The sequence below is a fragment of the Salvelinus namaycush genome, chromosome 2 (assembly GCF_016432855.1).
Source record: "Salvelinus namaycush isolate Seneca chromosome 2, SaNama_1.0, whole genome shotgun sequence".
Lineage (NCBI taxonomy): Eukaryota > Metazoa > Chordata > Actinopteri > Salmoniformes > Salmonidae > Salvelinus > Salvelinus namaycush.
The window spans coordinates 59307655-59324371 of record NC_052308.1 but is presented as its reverse complement, the minus strand read 5'-3'; the positions used below and the strand labels follow the sequence as shown (position 1 = coordinate 59324371).

The 16717-nt window shown below is 41.4% G+C and overlaps 2 protein-coding genes across 2 annotated transcripts; one reads left to right on the top strand and one right to left on the bottom strand.

The window, feature by feature from the left end:
* The first annotated feature begins 419 nt into the window (after positions 1–419).
* Positions 420–1818, top strand: LOC120022475 (tripartite motif-containing protein 35-like). Its single transcript, XM_038966396.1, has one exon. It carries the CDS (start codon positions 420–422, stop codon positions 1782–1784), a length of 1365 nt encoding a protein of 454 aa, XP_038822324.1. The 3' UTR covers positions 1785–1818.
* Positions 1819–4443: 2625 nt separating this feature from the next.
* traf5 (Tnf receptor-associated factor 5) lies at positions 4444–12492 on the bottom strand. Its single transcript, XM_038966386.1, has 10 exons — positions 12266–12492; positions 10689–10752; positions 10271–10372; positions 9933–10097; positions 8830–8907; positions 7923–7997; positions 6632–6724; positions 6129–6269; positions 5476–5647; positions 4444–5045 (listed from the first exon to the last, which is right to left on the bottom strand). Exons 1-10 carry the CDS (start codon positions 12490–12492, stop codon positions 4444–4446), a joined length of 1719 nt encoding a protein of 572 aa, XP_038822314.1.
* Positions 12493–16717: the final 4225 nt, after the last annotated feature.

Here is a 16717-nt window from a genome sequence, read left to right as displayed (position 1 = left end):
ATGCATGAGGTCTGTGAACATGTACGTGTGTGTACGCAACCGCAAAGACTACACTGGATGTGCACAATGGCAAGGTCAGCTGCTTCTGGGAAATCAGCCAACAGTAGGGAGTTTGACAGACCTATCATACAGTTCACACACACACATTCTAACGGTTTCCTGTCAACACCCAGAAAAAAAACGGGGGTTAGGGTTTAAAAAAAAACTCCTAAAACTCTGTGAAATTTGTTTAGGGCTGCTTGTAATCTTCACTCTCTCTCCATCTGACTGAAAAAGCAACACAGGAATTATTGGTAGAAACAAAATGATTATTAAGAGAGAACATCCAAAACTGTGACTTCCAAGGGCAGCTGGTAAACGTGAAAGTTAAACAAAGTTGTACGTTTCACTACCTAGTGCAGTGTATCTAGCGTTCTACAATGGCAGCATCTGTCTCTGAGTTGTTGCTGGACGTTCTGGAGAAACTGGACAAAAGAGAGCTGGATAGATTTCACTGGGAGCTGAGCAATAGCAATCTGAAAGGTTTTCATAACATTTCAAAGGCTCACCTGGAGAATGTCACAAGGCATGCCACTGTGGATAGGATGGTGGAGACCTACTGCAAGGAGGGAGCTGTGAACGTCACAAACATGATCCTAAACAACATGGACTTTAACAACCTTGCTATGTCTTTAAAGAGAGATCTTCCAGAAAAGGAACCAGCACAGAACAAAAGAATGGAAGAGGGGGAATCGGTGAGTGTACTGAAGGACAACCTGAGATCTGACTTAACACATCTGGAGGAAAAGCTGGAGAAATGTGAAAACGCCCGAGAGAGCTACGATAGCATGACTCAGCACACCAAGGATCAGCAGGTGGACACAACGAGGAGGATCAGGGAAGAGTTTGAGAAGCTCCACCAGTTCCTGAGAGAGGAAGAGGAGGCCAGACTGGCTGCTCTGAGGGAGGAGGAGAAGGAAAAGGGAATGTTAATCGAGAGAGGCATGGAGAGCATTGATGAGCAGATCTCCTCTCTCACAGATGCCATTGAGGCTGTGAAAGAGGACTTGAAGAAAGGCAGTGAAAAATTCCTTGTGAGTTACAAACGCACCCAGAGCAGAGCCAGAGCCCAACTTGAACTTCCGGATCCACAGCTCGTCTCCGGAGCGCTGATCGACATCGCCAAACACCTGGGAAACCTGCAGTTCCAAGTCTGGGAGCAGATGCAGGCGATAGTCAAACACTCGCCCATCATTTTGGACCCCAACACGGCTCCCTCTACTATGACTTTGTCTGATGACCTCACCAGCGTGCGACACACAGCCATAGAGAAGCAGCAGACTCCGGACAACCCAGAGCGGTTCACACGGTGGGCAAAGGTCATTGGCTCCGCAGGCTTTGTGAAGGGTTCAGAGCATAGCTGGGAGGTGGAGGTGGGCGACCAACCTGAGTGGAATTTAGGCGTGGCTGCAGAGTCCGTCAATCGGAAGGGAGAAAATCTTCTTGCGTCACCAGAATACGGAATCTGGGCTATACTGAAAAGGGGGCGCAAGTATACAAATGGAATTGGTAAAACCCTCACTATGAAGAGGATACCCCAGAGGATCAGAGTTCAGCTGAACTACAACAGGGGGGAAGTGGCTTTCTATGACCCCAAAGACAATACACACATCTACACTCATAAACATAGGTTTACTGAGACGGTCTACCCATACATCTCTGTTTGGAAGATAAAAGACGCCAGCAACCGTGATATACAGATCTGCCCATCAGAGGTGTCTGTGACAGTAAAATCACATCAGTGAGGTATGTGCGCGTGTTGGTGGGTGTATCGATCCAATCCTCTCTGATATTCACAGGAGTATCTGCTCCAATAGTGTAAAACTCAGAAAGGCATGTGTATTTATGTATTAAATTGTAGATTTCAAAAGGCTTATACGACTTTTCTCTAAACCATCCCAAACTATTATTGTTCTGTATAAGATGTCTGCCCTGTTACATTTCAAATATTGTTGTAGTTTAATAATTGTTCACGTTTCATGTCCAAATCATCCTAAAGTGTCTGAAATTCCTAATGTAGATCAATTAAGTTATACTTTAAGATGCTAATATACGGGATATTGCCTTGTATTGGTGTTGGGTCACAAATGCTAAAAAGTTAGCATTTGGAGACAGTGGCCAGGGAAACTAAACCAAAGCAGGATTGCTGTCTTACATTGTCTGTAGACTGCTTAAAAGATAAGGACATCTATAATTAGTTTCAACTATCCCTTTAAAGGGGAAATCCACAGCTGAAACAATAACAAAGCAGTCTCCTCTGGCCCTGGAGAAATGTAACCACTCAAATTCATAGACAGAGCTATGGATGCAAGGACGGCTCATCCAAGATAACAAAACATTGGAGGACTTCTATATTAGTGATATATATACATGTTGATTCTTGAAGAATATAACGTATAAATGCCATGAGCTTGGATAAACTGTTGTACCCAATCAGAACCCATATACAAGCTTATATTTTGGGTTCTGATGGGGTATGACAGTTTAACTATAAGCTCATGGCATTTATAAGTTATATTCTTCAAGAATCAACAGGTAAATATCACTTACAATATAATTCCAAATTGGATGTAGCAACTGCAGATTGCCCCTTTTAAGTTTTCATTAGGTATATGTTGATAGTTCAACATTTTGTTTTATTCAACCACAAGATCTGTGTGCCATGTCTACTTGTACTTTTTACTAAACATTTACTTTGACTTCCAGCACCGGTTGAAAGATAGTCTGTTATAATTTTTTCCCAAATGTTCCAATCTGCTGTGTCAAACTTTCTGTATGAGATGTAAGGGGTTTACATACATGTTTATATATTTGCCTTCTTTAAAGTAGAACTTGTTTCTGTAGTCAGACAGAATGACATGGCTGCGAAAAGAAAGTGTCATTTTGACAAGACTACGGTCGAAACGTGTCACCTTTTTGAATAAACTAGCACCATGGATTCATAAATAGGGTTGTGGTCCATTAATGTGTGTTGTTACTCTTCCCTTATTTTTAAGGCTGGGATTCCATAACGGAGCAGCACACTAGACAGCCGGCAATGCACCATTTAAAGGCAATTTCTTTCGCATAGATCACATTAATTTTCTTTCGCTTAGTGCGCTGCTCTATAACGTGCCTCGGATTGAATCCCAGTCTTGGTATTTCAGTATTTACCCAAAAGACCACTGCATTCCCATAGAAAGGTATAATGCATACCTGTATCTGAAGTATCCTTTGTTATGCATTGGTATCCCATTATGTTTTTACACGAAAGCTCACATAATGTTGCTTTACCGTTAACACATACAATACAGTCATAAGATACAGTACGTAGGAAAATGTTGCTAAAGATTGTTCCCCACCAAAAAGTAATGTTATCCCACAACCACAGTCTACATATTTACTGACTGGATATGACATGTGATGCACATAATTGTTGTTATGCATGTACCACAAAATGTAAGGAAAAACGCTTGTAACAATTTATTCATCAATGGTAACACTTTATAATAACTTTCAGGAATAAGCATTTTTTTTTCATTTTTTTTTTTACTTTTCACATTTCAACATTTCTAAGAATTTAAATAAACGTTCAACATGTACTGTATATTGGCTTATTCAGTAAAGGTATTATTGTCACGTTCTGACCTTAGTTCTTTTGTATTTTCTTTGTTTTAGTATGGTCAGGGCATGAGTTGGGTGGGTTATCTATGTTTTGTGTTTCTATGTTGGGTTTTTCATTTGGCCTGATATGGTTCTCAATCAGAGGCAGGTGTTAGTCATTGTCTCTGATTGGGAACCATATTTAGGTAGCCTGTTTTCTGTTGTGTTTTGTGGGTGGTTGTCTTCCGTATCTGTGTGTTCCACACGGAACTGTTTCGGTTTTCAGTAGGTCACTTTATTGTTTTGTATCTCAGTGTTCAGTTTGTTCTATTAAAGATTCATCATGAACACTTACCACGCTGCACATTGGTCTGACCTTTCTTACTCCTCGTCAGATGAGGAGGACGAATTCCGTTGCAATTATAAAGTGTATGTTAATTACATAACTTTTTAACAGCTGTCCATTAAAATCCGAGTTGTCATTAATTAACGATTAATAGATTGCGTGCTCTCTGATTGTAGGACTTTAATCCAAAAATATGATTCAATATATCTGTGGGCAGCATTAACAGTTGAATCCTCAGTGAGCACATACAAGCAGTCTGCAGACAAGGCTAAAGAAATACAAAATGTAAATACTTCACTGCAATTTCTGTATTTCTTTATCATTTAAGTATCTGGGAGAAAAATGTATAGACTTGCTGACACTTTCTGCAAGCTTACTTTGCTAAATGTGGAGTACAGCTGAGGCATTGGCCTGCACTGAGCTTTGTAACATTAGCTATTTTTGAAATGATCTCAAACCAGTTCTTTAAGGCCCCTCTACAAGTCCTCCAAACCGCTCGTGTCCACTTTGACCTTAACAAAGAGCGTATCGTCTCTCACGTAGATGGCGTTCTTGGGCGTCTCCAGCTGGGCATGCGAGGCAAAGCACTGGAAACCAGAGGCCACGTTGGTGGGGGCGCTGGCGGTTGCAGCGGCCGAGCCGGGCCGGTGGAAGCTAGTGTTTTCCGGGTCGGGTTTGAAACTCATAGTTAGGTGGTTGTTGGTGCCGCTCTGATCCAGCACTGACAATGACACCGGCTGTCTGAAGGGCCAGGGCAGGAGGGGGTCGAAGTCGCCCCTCATGAGGACCACGTAAAGAGACAGGTGGGTGTCCCGGCCTGCCCCGTCGCCGTTCAGGTAGGCCCTGGCGGCCATTTTGTAGCCGCTGCGGCCCGTGTGGAAGGGCGCGCTGCTCAGGCACGGTCCCTGGCCTCGTGCCCCGGCCTCCTTCCTCTTGCGGTAGTCGCGGAGCTTCCAGATGAGCTTGCCGTCGTATGAGGTGGACTCGAGCTCTCTGAAGTGCTCCTCGTTGCACTCCAGCTGCGCCGTGTGGATGCTGAGGAGGCGCGAGTGGCGCATGTAGGTCTCCTTCAACTCCCCTGGGGGGAAAGATGGGCGATGGAATTTTTTATACTTTAATTAATCTACTGGTGATTGTAAATGTCAGTACAATGTTAATTATTTGCTCATAATCGCTTACAAGCCTTAGAGACTTAAGATCATTGGCCTAACACAGTCTTGAGTCTTTCCATAATCTGTTACAAGCCTTGGGAGACTTTAGCTTATTGCCCTAAAAGTCTAGCATCTTTCCAGTAACCCGGGATTGGTAACTACTGAGTTACTTGAATTCTGTGGAATATGCTGCCAAAGACAGAGGCAGTTTTACCATAATTCAAATAACCCAGTGGCAGTTACATTTCCCAAGACCCACTTTTCACACGTCATGGGCTTACTGTCGGTGGAAACCATTATAATGATCTCCAATCCACCTTTAGTTCACTCAGACCATTTAGGACCCCCTCCACTCACCCAGGTGGTCTTTGAGCCCCTCCGTGACGGACACCTGCTGTCTGAGGGCATCCAGGGACGCTCTGATTTGGCCCAGTTCCTCCCGGGCCACACCAGGGCCAAACACACTGGACAGCTCCTCAAGCTGGAGCTGGACGCTGGAGATGTGGTCCCTCTGGTCCTCCAGAGACCTCTGTACAGGGACGTCCAGAAAACCGTAACACTTTATTTGCAGTACTGCTATTTACCTGGGTAGCGTTCATAATCATTAGGCACCAAACAGAATGTTTAATGTTTTAAAACATTTTCTGTTGCATACCTTAATAAACACAATCAAGGTAGTCTCTCCTCTTATGAGAATCTTAACGTTTTGATTCCTATGACCAATGGATTCTATTAAGTGCAGTGTTGTGTGAATTAATTATTTCTGCTTTGGTTTCATATGCATTAACAGCAGTGTTTCTTACTTGCAGTGTTCCATAAATATTTTTTAAGTCTTTTTAGATTTTATTGAACAGAGAGAAGATGGGGAAAGATGGAGAGAGGTTGTGTCAAAGGGCAGTAGGCCAGATTCATACCTACACTGTAGACATGCTGGATTCTGCAGCATTACCGCTAGATCAGCCAGACCTCTGGGTGTTGTATTGGTTACATGCTATAGTACTGCTTCTTACCTGTACTGCAGACAGGGTGCTGTCACATCGGCTGACCTGCTGGGCCAGCGGGCGGACCACCTCCTCCAGACCGCTGACCTGGTGGCTCCTCTCCTGGAGCTCCTTGTGCCTCAGCAGCACCTCTTGCTGGAGGATTTCCATCTGGCAGATCAGAGGAATGGTCAAAGTTCAACCGTTGCCACCGCACTGGCTCTAGGTACAACTTGCCCTTTGGCACACTGATCTAGGCACTATAAGGGCTGATTCCTAACTTGAGATGTGTGCAGGAAACTCATGTTTGGCGCAAGTCTCCAAAGGGAAGGACATAAGTGTGTGTTCCGTTTGCAAACCTCAAGTTAGGATTTGGCCCTTTTGAATGTTTTGTGACCATGCATTGTCCTTATGATGACTGTTATTAACTTGCTCGTTCAAAACAGCACCAACTAAACATTTGCGACGCTTTCTTCATTCTGAATGCACCCTGGTCCATAAACAGAAAAGTTCTGGGTAGTGATTGGTCCTACCTGTGTCTCCAGCTTGGTGTTGCTCCCCAGAACCAGGAGGATGTGGTGATTGAGAGCGGTTTCCTCGTGAATTTGAACTTGGGCTCTCCTTTCCTGTCCACACAGAGAGAAATAACAATTAGTTGTATGGCAATAGAACTGCATATCATGTCTAGACATGTTTCAGAATGACATGCCAAACAATGACATACAAATTATAACACTCATTATACATACTGTTTTGACATTACCTGATGGGTAAGGCTGTTGTTGAACCAAGACAAATGAATATCTGTGTCTTTTGGTTGTAATGTATAGGACTAGTTCATATAAACACCCATTACTGAAATAAAAGATCCCAGAAATGTTCCATCTGCACAAAAAGCTTATTTCTCTCAAATGTTGTGTAAAAATGTCTTTACATCCCTGTTAGTGAGCATTTCTCCTTTGCCAAAATAATCTATCCATCTCCATTCAGGTGTGGCATATCAAGAAGTTGATTAAACAGCATGATCATTACACAGGTGCACCTTGTGCTGGGGACAATAAAAATGCCACTCTAAAATGTGCAGTTTTGTCACAACACAATGCCACAAGTTTTGAGGGAGCGTGCAATTGGCATGCTGACTGCAGGAATGTCCAACAGAACTATTGCCAGATAATTTAATGTTAATTTCTCTACCATAAGCCACCTCCAACGTTGTTTTAGAGAATTTGGCAGTACGTCCAATCGGCCTCACAACCTCAGACCATGTGTAACCACGCCAGCACAGGACCTCCACATCCAGCTTCTTTACATGCGGGATTGTCTGAGACCAGCCACCCGGACAGCTGATGGAACTGAGGAATATTTCTGTCTGTAATAAAGCCCTTTTGTGGGGATAAACTCATTCTGATTGGCTGGGCCTGGCTCCCAAGTGGGTGGGCCTATGACCTCCCATGCCCACCCATGTCTGCTCCCCTGCCCAGTCATGTGAAATCCTTAGATTAGGGCCTAATTCATTTATTTCAATTGATTGATTTCCTTATATGAACTGTAAAATCATTCAAATCATTCAAATTGTTGATGTTGCGTTTATATTTTTGTTCATTCAGACGCTTTCATACAGACATTCTTGAGACCGTATAGACAGTTCTTATTGTAGTAAATTGTTACAAGGCCATTGTTTTATCACCACATGGCATCTGTGTCAGCCACTACCCATCCAAGAGGGTCGCTTAAGGACTTTGAGATTGTCTGACTAACACTAGATTTCCTTGGGCGTAGAATTGGATTCCAAAGCACAGAGAAAGGGAGAATATGTCCACCAACCCGGACAGAGCAGCCATATTTCTTATAAACACAGTCCGTCTGCACCTCAGGACACTGGTCAGCATGGTCTTCAAGCTGTGTGATAGAGAGACAGTACATTACAAGCAAAGAGGTGTTAGTCAGAGAGGGAAAGTGAGGGGAGAGTATAAAAAGGTGAAAAGGACAGAGGGGAGAAGAGAAGTCAGACAGAGAAGGATACATGAGAGAGAAGGGAGATTGGGTGAGAGGTAGAAACAGGAACCAAATTAGTTCTACACACTCATACAGTTTTACAAACTCCTGTGCAGTGTATTATACACTGAGTGTACAAAACATTCTAATGTTGATTTGCGGGGTGCAACTTTTGCACTCAATTCGTTGGGGCTCCACATGGTGTTGAACGTGTTCCACAGGGATGCTGGCCTATGCTGACTCCAATGCTTCCCACAGTTGTGTCAGGTTGGCTGGATGTCCTTTGGGTGGTGGACCATTCTTGATACACACAAACTGTTGAGCGTGAAAAACCCAGCAGCAGTGCAGTTCTTGACACACTCAAACCGGTGTGCATGGCACCTACTACCATACCCCGTTCAAAGGCACTTAAATATTTTGTCTTGCCCATTCACCATCTGAATGGCACACTTACACAATCCATGTCTTAAAAATCCTTCTTTAACCTGTCTCCTCGCTTTCATCTACACTGATTGAAGTGGATTTAACAAGTGACATCAATAAAGGATCATAGCTTTCACCTGGTCAGTCTTTCATGGAAAGAGCAGGTGTTTTTAATGTTTTGTACAATCAGTGTATGTAGTTGTTGCAAAATGTCAAGGAATATAGAACATCTTTCTTCAAACAATTAATGAGTATCTTCAAACAATACATTTAGCAAATAAAACAAATATTTTGGTAATATCTGAATATTTACCATGCATCTTTTAATCATCTGCGAGCATTTGTTGGGACACTTGATTTCAACCTCTGGGCATGTATACCTCTCATGTTCCTGGTGGTGTCCGAACAGAAATAAAAAGTGATTATTAAGAAGGATGTTCCTTCTTAGTGACTTACAGTATCATATCATAATAGACTGAAAAGAGCTTCATTCAAGTGTTGTCAAAGGCACTTATTGTAGTTGTGTGAACTGTTAAGAGACTGCAGTAAGGGCGAGGAATTCAAACATCTATTCAAGTCAATTGCGCCACCTGTTGGGAGAATTACTGTATGTAATACCCAGACTATGTAAAAAATTATCTTTGGCTAAATGTAGTACAAGGGTTAGAGGGGGAACACAGTTGAAGGACAATCCACTTCCTTAATATGACTTGTGATATGGGGGGTAGCATAGAGTTAGCACAGAGTTAGGAAACACATTTCCAGGATACACTTCCACACTCCATTCCCAGGTGGCAGCAACCGGGGCTAGATGGTGAGCTAAGCCTTGATAAGCACATCAGGTGCAGCCAATTAAAGTGATTGTCACTCAGAGAGAAAGAGAGTCTGAGAGAAAGAGAGTCCGAGAGAAAGAGAGGAGGCCAGAAGCCCCTCGGCAACCATTTTGTTTGTTTGTGGTTTGGTTTTTGTACAGATTTATTTTGTCACCATCTGAACAAATAATAATTGCTTGGACTGGCTGACCAAGAGGTCAATCCGGAGCTGGCCTAAGTTAATGTAGCAGTGTCCCGGGTACATGCATTCAACACCTAGGTGAATACAGTGATTTCTCACATACTGTATATGTACATCTGAAATCAGGTTACACACCACCTAACTAGGCCTAAAACCCCTAGACATAGCGGGTGCAGCAAAATCAGTAGGCTAGTTGTGTTTTTCGTAACAGTAAAAATACTATGTTGAGCCTGAGGACAGTTCAACCATTTTAGAAGATCCCAAATAAACCGCCGGGCACAATGGCAAATCGAAAGTCCTCATATCATAAAACTTAAACCCTGACCTTTGCAAGAGTAAACAAATTTAAGATCAAATTTAAACAGACTATGTTATAAAACAGTCAATTTCTCTGGCATTCACCTCGAGTTGGCAGCATGTGTAAGGATGCTTGCAGTAGTGACAGCGCTCCATACGATAGGAGCAGCTGATTCTGAGGTGCTCCTGCAAATCCTTGCGTTGCAAGATCTCACTGCAGCCTACATTGGAACACTGCAACGACTCAAACGGACATGCCTGTAGATGCTCCTGAGAAAGAGAGGGAAGGGGAGAGAGCCTGTCATGTATCAAATGTTTGATCACGTTGCTATCTGAGCATTTGTTAATGAATTACTTTGCAGTCCTGTTTTAGCTGTCGTTTCTCTTGTATTTACTACAGCAATGGGTAACATTGGATACTTGTGGTGTCTTGTGGGATTTACCTGCAACCGACATAATGTCATTCTGTGGGAGCAGTTGGGGGAGTTTGTGCAGTAGACTTCTAAATTTGATATCTCCCTTTTGCAGCAATTGTCTTGGAAAACCTGCAGGAAACGGCAACTATTGTGTATCATTGTTTTACATTTCAAGAAGCTCATGATTTATGTTTGATTTCTGTCAGAATTTTAATACAGTCGTTTTTGTCTTACACATGAAGTAGGTTTGGTGTCTTAAAGTTTCATGACAAGTAAAACCCCCAAAATATTTTTGTGTACCAATGAAAATACATTGTAGACATCAGTTGTGTTAGCAGTAAAAATGTACTCTGCAAAAGTAATTCTGAATAAAGTACGCCTAAAGTATTTCTTCGTATATTTCGCTTTTTACTTCCCAAATGAACCGATGGTTTCTTAATCTCACCTCATCAGATTTGATCAAACCTCTGTCCAAAGGACAGGCCGAGGTGGTGGCTGGGGAGTTTTCCCTGCACAAAAGAGAGCATCACATTTCAATATGACTGCTGACATATGCTACCTACAGTATCAACTAACAGCCCTTTAGCTCAATGGGCTAAAAGAGTACATTCAGAATTGTACAACTTCATTAACTCACAAAGCCTCTTGAACAATAAGAATGGGTAAGAGATTATTGTAATATGTAAAGTTGTATTTAAATGAATATGTACACATGCCTCTTGGCAGGTGTAACTCGTAATAGGAATGTGGATCTGTTTGTTTTTAACTTTGCTTTTGTAGTTTTTCCAAATTTCTATATGTTTTACATTTCCTGGTTCTAATAGTTCACCTAATTTCTCTAATAGTTCGCCTAATTTCAGTTTGACAAAATAAGCAACGTATAGCGTAGAGAATCATTGTACCATGTAAAACGCGGTGAATTATCTTTTTAATAACCAACAATATTGTATATTCAGCTGTTTGCTGGTCTACAAAACCGAAAGTAAAAGATGCAGAAACGAAACTTATTACAGATCTACCGCTAATTAGACTTTCTTTCAATGAGGATGACAGATCTATATCTCACATTTCTATGTGAATTTGGTCAGATTGCGCAAAAAGTTACATATTGTAGCTTTAAGGACTCTTGGAAGACTAGCCCATGGTGGGCTAAAATAGATCCTAATCAAATCAACCATGGGGGCGAAGAGCAAAGTGTACAAAAGCTGGCTGCTTGCCTGGGCAAGGACATGTGCGACTGCCTGGACATGGAATGCATGGGCTTCTTCTATACCCCTGCCCCGAGTGCAGATCAAACGGCCACTGCAAACTTCAGCTAACTTGAGCATTTAAAATATATAGATATATAAAGGCTGAATCAACTACAAATCAACTCCATATTTGGTTTGATGTTGATGGGGCAATAAAAATAAAAAACGCTCAGTTTCCATTTCCAATCTCGTGGTGGCTAAAGTTAGCTGAAGTTTGCAGTAGCTGTTTAAAGAAGAACCAAACCATGGATTCATTTATCCTGGCCCATGGACTAATTTCAGGGCGAGGAACCACCTACCTTACATTTAAGTCATTTAGCAGACACTGTTATCCAGAGCGACTGCATACATTTTCATACTGGTTCCCCATGGGAATTGAATCCACAGCCCTCGCATTGGAAGTGCTATGCTCTACCAACTGAGCCACACGAGACCACTTCAAATTATAAAATCCTGAAATTCTACTTTAAGTTGTGCTGGTCTGACATCAGACCAGTTAGATTTGCACAATTGAGGGCTGGTCATTTGTCATAGGGCTGATTCCAGTTCGATTTCAGTCAGCTCTGGGAAATTAACTTAAAAAACAGTAATACAATCTTCAGAGGAGAAAGGGGCATTTTCAAATAACAAATATAATTTCGATTCAACTCCTAGATTGACTGGAATTGAAGTGGAATTGACCCAAAGTCATACCCCCTCCAAAATATATCACTGTGTATATGAACACATAACATGCAGTAAATGGCTGTTTTGTTATCACTACTGTTCTTACAGGAGCCCTTGGATGCAGCGGTAGCAGAAGATGTGTCCGCAGCCGGTTTGGTGTGGGTTGAGAACTACTCCTTTACAGGTGGGACAAACATAGTGCTCTTCCAGGTTCTTCACGAACTTCAAACTGTGCTGCACCGCAGTCAAGTCCGATTCCCATTGTCCCCCCACTCCCGAATTCTGCCTGGAGATTCCTCCGGATCCACTCGGGTCACTCTCCTTTGTTGCCATGGCAACCTGTAGACTGACAGGTGTGTAGTAGATGTTGGACAGTTTGTAGACCTGTGCAAATGTACATCTACAAAGAGTCTGTTAACATTAAAAGGTCCTATTCCAGGAGTCCTGCAATTGACTGCATACCTGCATGACTGACATTCAGAAAATCCCATTCAAAGCACTCCATAATGAGATGTAGGCCAAACATTTGTGCATGAAAGTGTTTAGTAAATAGGGGGAGGGGTTTATAAGTAAAATCCCCACATTTTAAAACAAACCTATCTTTTTATGGAGTTTATTCACATGGACTTATAACCAGGGCCGTGGCTACATTTGAGTACACAGAGGTCTGGACCGCTGTCATTCTTTTGAATACAAATAAATACATTGTCACTGACTGACAGTCACTCAATTAGAACATGACAGTTAAACATAGATTGGTAAATTAGTTGTTAGTCTAGCCAACTAAACTTTCATGGCTGAATTACCGACCCGGAACGCAAAGCATGTGCCCAGGGGTCCTGACCTACAAGGGGCGCTCATTAATTCTGGTACTCACTCTAACGCATCATATAAGCATGGCATAAGTCATGCCAAAATGTGTAGACTTGCAGGAAATTGGCTGTAAAACTGCAGCAAATCTGTAAAGCAAACTTATTTGTTGACCTTTTGTTAATAAAATACTTTTTCTGCCAACAGATCCCTCTGTACATATAAATGTATAGTTTTGAATTCCGATGCTGAGTTGATGTGAGTTAAGGTGTAGTTACAGCAAACAATGTGATAATGGCGGCTGGGGTGTTTTGTATTCTTTTTGGGGTTCTCCAAATAGCATTTTTGTGTTTTGAAATAGTATAGAAATGCAGTAAATGAGCTTAACCTGTCTTAACATTTATTGAAATGGGAAGGGGGAGAGGGGCTTCTAGACATCACTAAAACTCAGACCCTGGCTACAGCCATGCTTGTCGGGATGTTCAGAAAGCCATTCATTTCCATCTAGCCAACTCTGGTGCAGGTATCTAACATGTTTAATATTAAATCAAGCAAATATTCCTATGATTCTCAATAAGCACCCAAGAAGGACCGTGGGTGGTCGGTGCATTGTCTCATCAGAATCTTCTTTTCAGAAATTCCCCTAGCCTAGTGCCTTAGTGCTGGTGAGACCAGCGATTCTGCCCCCTCGCAGCCCATGCTAAGGGTGCGTGGCAAATCCTTAATGAGACAATGGACAATTAAGATAAACATGGATTATGTTGTATTACATTAACAGTACGAGTAGGCTATTAATTGACGTTATATTGAGAAAGACAAAAAGACGCGACGGAATTATGCACTCTGCATCACTACAATGTCGGGGAATCCCCACTGCTGAAGAACAGCGCAATTCATTATGATTCCAATAGATGAAAACATCATGATTATAAAAATAAATAAATGTGAAGACAAAATCCAAGGGAGTTCTGTATTTATATTGTTAAATCAAAAAGGCACACTGAAATTAGTTGTTTGCTTTTGTTTTCAGAGCCTAAATAAACAACTGTTGCATTGAAGATCTGAGCAGGCATACAGTGCGTTCTTACCGTGTCTTTAAAAACGGAATGTGCGACGATATTCTTAATTTACTTTTGTAATTTACATCCACATTCATATGGCAAAAACTTCTGCACAGTACGGAGCATGTAGCCCAGGCTATACGTCACAACTCGGCGTCCCGCCAAATTTATATGAGCGGAAAATGAGTCAGGAAGTGAATGTAATGGCACTAATGTTGTGTTCACAGTTCACACCCTTGAAAAATGATCGTATCCTAAAACGCGGTAAAATAAAATGTATGGTTTGCACCTTGCATAGCCTCCCTGAAGCGTTTCGGGGACAGGATGCTGAAGAAATTGTCCCATTTTTATGCATCCATAGGTTTAAAATGGTATTTGCTGAAAATTGAGAGTTAAAACAATTTGAGAAGTTTCTTAAATTATCACAATGTATTTGAAAATAACTTAACTATAAACTACAATTCACGGAGCTAGTAGTTCTATCAAACCCAAACGTCAGAGTGGTGCTTATAATACTGCTATATTAAAGGTTTTAGCATATGGCAATGTGATGTGGTCGAAAATACCATGCATACATTTAGAAATGTTGAGCACATTGATACTGCTTTTTAATACAACAAATCTATAATAGAATCATGTAGGCCCTAGGCCTAATAAATCAAGACCACCAAGAAGCACAGCTGATGTTTTTACATGCATGGCGAAATCGAATCGTTGGCTAAACTGGTTGAATCAACGTTGTTTCCACGTAATTTAAACCAATATAAATCTATGCCATGATGAATCAACGTGAAACTGATTGGATTTGCAAATAGTCAACGTAAGGGCATTTTTTTTCACCCAACCTTTAACCCAAATCCAATGGCATGGTAACATTTGATTTAAAGTTGCATTCACATTTTGACTAATAAACCAAATGTAAATCAAAACTAGACGAACTGACGTTTGTGCCTAGTGTGGCGGTATTATTTACATATACCTATGCTATTTAGCTCTTTACTACTTCATTGCATTTGTTTAGAATTATTTCACAGCAGTTACATTGAGGCTTGATGATTATGGGAAAACCATTAAATGATGGTCAATTAGGCATATCAACAAGCAGAAACAATGCTGAATGCTGATAAAATTATTTAGGCTAAAGTAGACAAATCAATTAAATGGAAACTATGCAACAATTCCATTTTTATTTTATTTATGTGCTACATTTATAGTTGTATATTTGGGATTGCACTAGTATGCTATATTTTTGGGGCAATATTCATTTCAATTTAAGCAGGCTGGAAAACGTAATAATTTAAATCGACAATATAGTAGGACAAAGACGAACCAAAAAAATGTGCGAGAAGGGACATGGAAATTAAAAATGTTTGAAAGACACTTGAATGAAATGCAAGTGCAACGAGAGCCTGAAATAATGGCAAGCCAATAGCCTAGTAAACGTAACATGCGAATGTCATGTATTTTTAAGGCAAAATGCAAGTCCTCAATGTTCATGATTATACTTCTGGCCACATTATTTCCACAGGAAAAGATTGAGTCAGTGTATATTAGTGGTTTAAAGGTAATTTAGGTTTGCATTTCAACATGTTTTAAGCTTGTCACCATGTACAGTAGTGAATTAGCCTATTTCTTCGTCATTCCTTAGCAGTGATTAGGCAAAATTTGAGAAACGTTCCCAAGTTCCGGAATCATCCAACCAGAATTTCTGGAGAACGTACAGTTGAAGTCGGAAGTTTACATACACTTAGGTTGGAGTCATTAAAACTAGTTTTTCAACCACTCCACAAATTTCTTGTTAACAAACTATACTTTTGGCAAGTCGGTTAGGACATCTACTTTGTACATGACACAAGTAATTTTTCCAACAACTGTTTACAGACAGATTATTTCACTTATAATTCACTGTATCACAATTTCAGTGGGTCAGAAGTTTACATACACTAAGTTGACTGTGCCTTTAAACAGCTTGGAAAATTCCAGAAAATGATGTCATGGCTTTAGAGGCTTCTGATAGGCTAATTGACATAATTTGAATCAATTGGATGTATTTCAAGGCCTACCTTCAAACTCAGAGCCTCTTTGCTTGACATCATGGGAAAATCTAAAGAAATCAGCCAAGACCTCAGAAAAAAAATTGTAGACATCCACAAGTCTGGTTCATCCTTGGGAGCAATTTCCAAATGCCTGAAGGTACCACATTCATCTGTACAAACAATAGTACGCAAGTATAACCGCCATGGGACCACGCAGCCGTCATACCGCTCAGGATGGAGACACGTTCTGTCTCCTAGAGATTAACGTAGTTTGGTGCGAAAAGCGCAAATCAATCCCAGAACAACAGCAAAGGACCTTGTGAAGATGCTGGAGGAAACGGGTACAAAAGTATATCCACAGTAAAACGAGTCCTATATCGACATAACCTGAAAGGCCGCTCAGCAAGAAAGAAGCCACTGCTCCAAAACCGCCATAAAAAAGCCAGACTACGGTTTGCAACTGCACATGGGAACAAAGATCGTACCTTTTGGAGAAATGTCCTCTGGTCTGATGAAACAAAAATAGACCTGGCCATCGTTATGTTTGGAGGAAAAAGGGGGATGCTTGCAAGCCGAAGAACACCATCCCAACCGTGAAGCACGGGGGTGGCAGCATCATGTTGTGGGGGTGCTTTGCTGCAGGAGGGATTG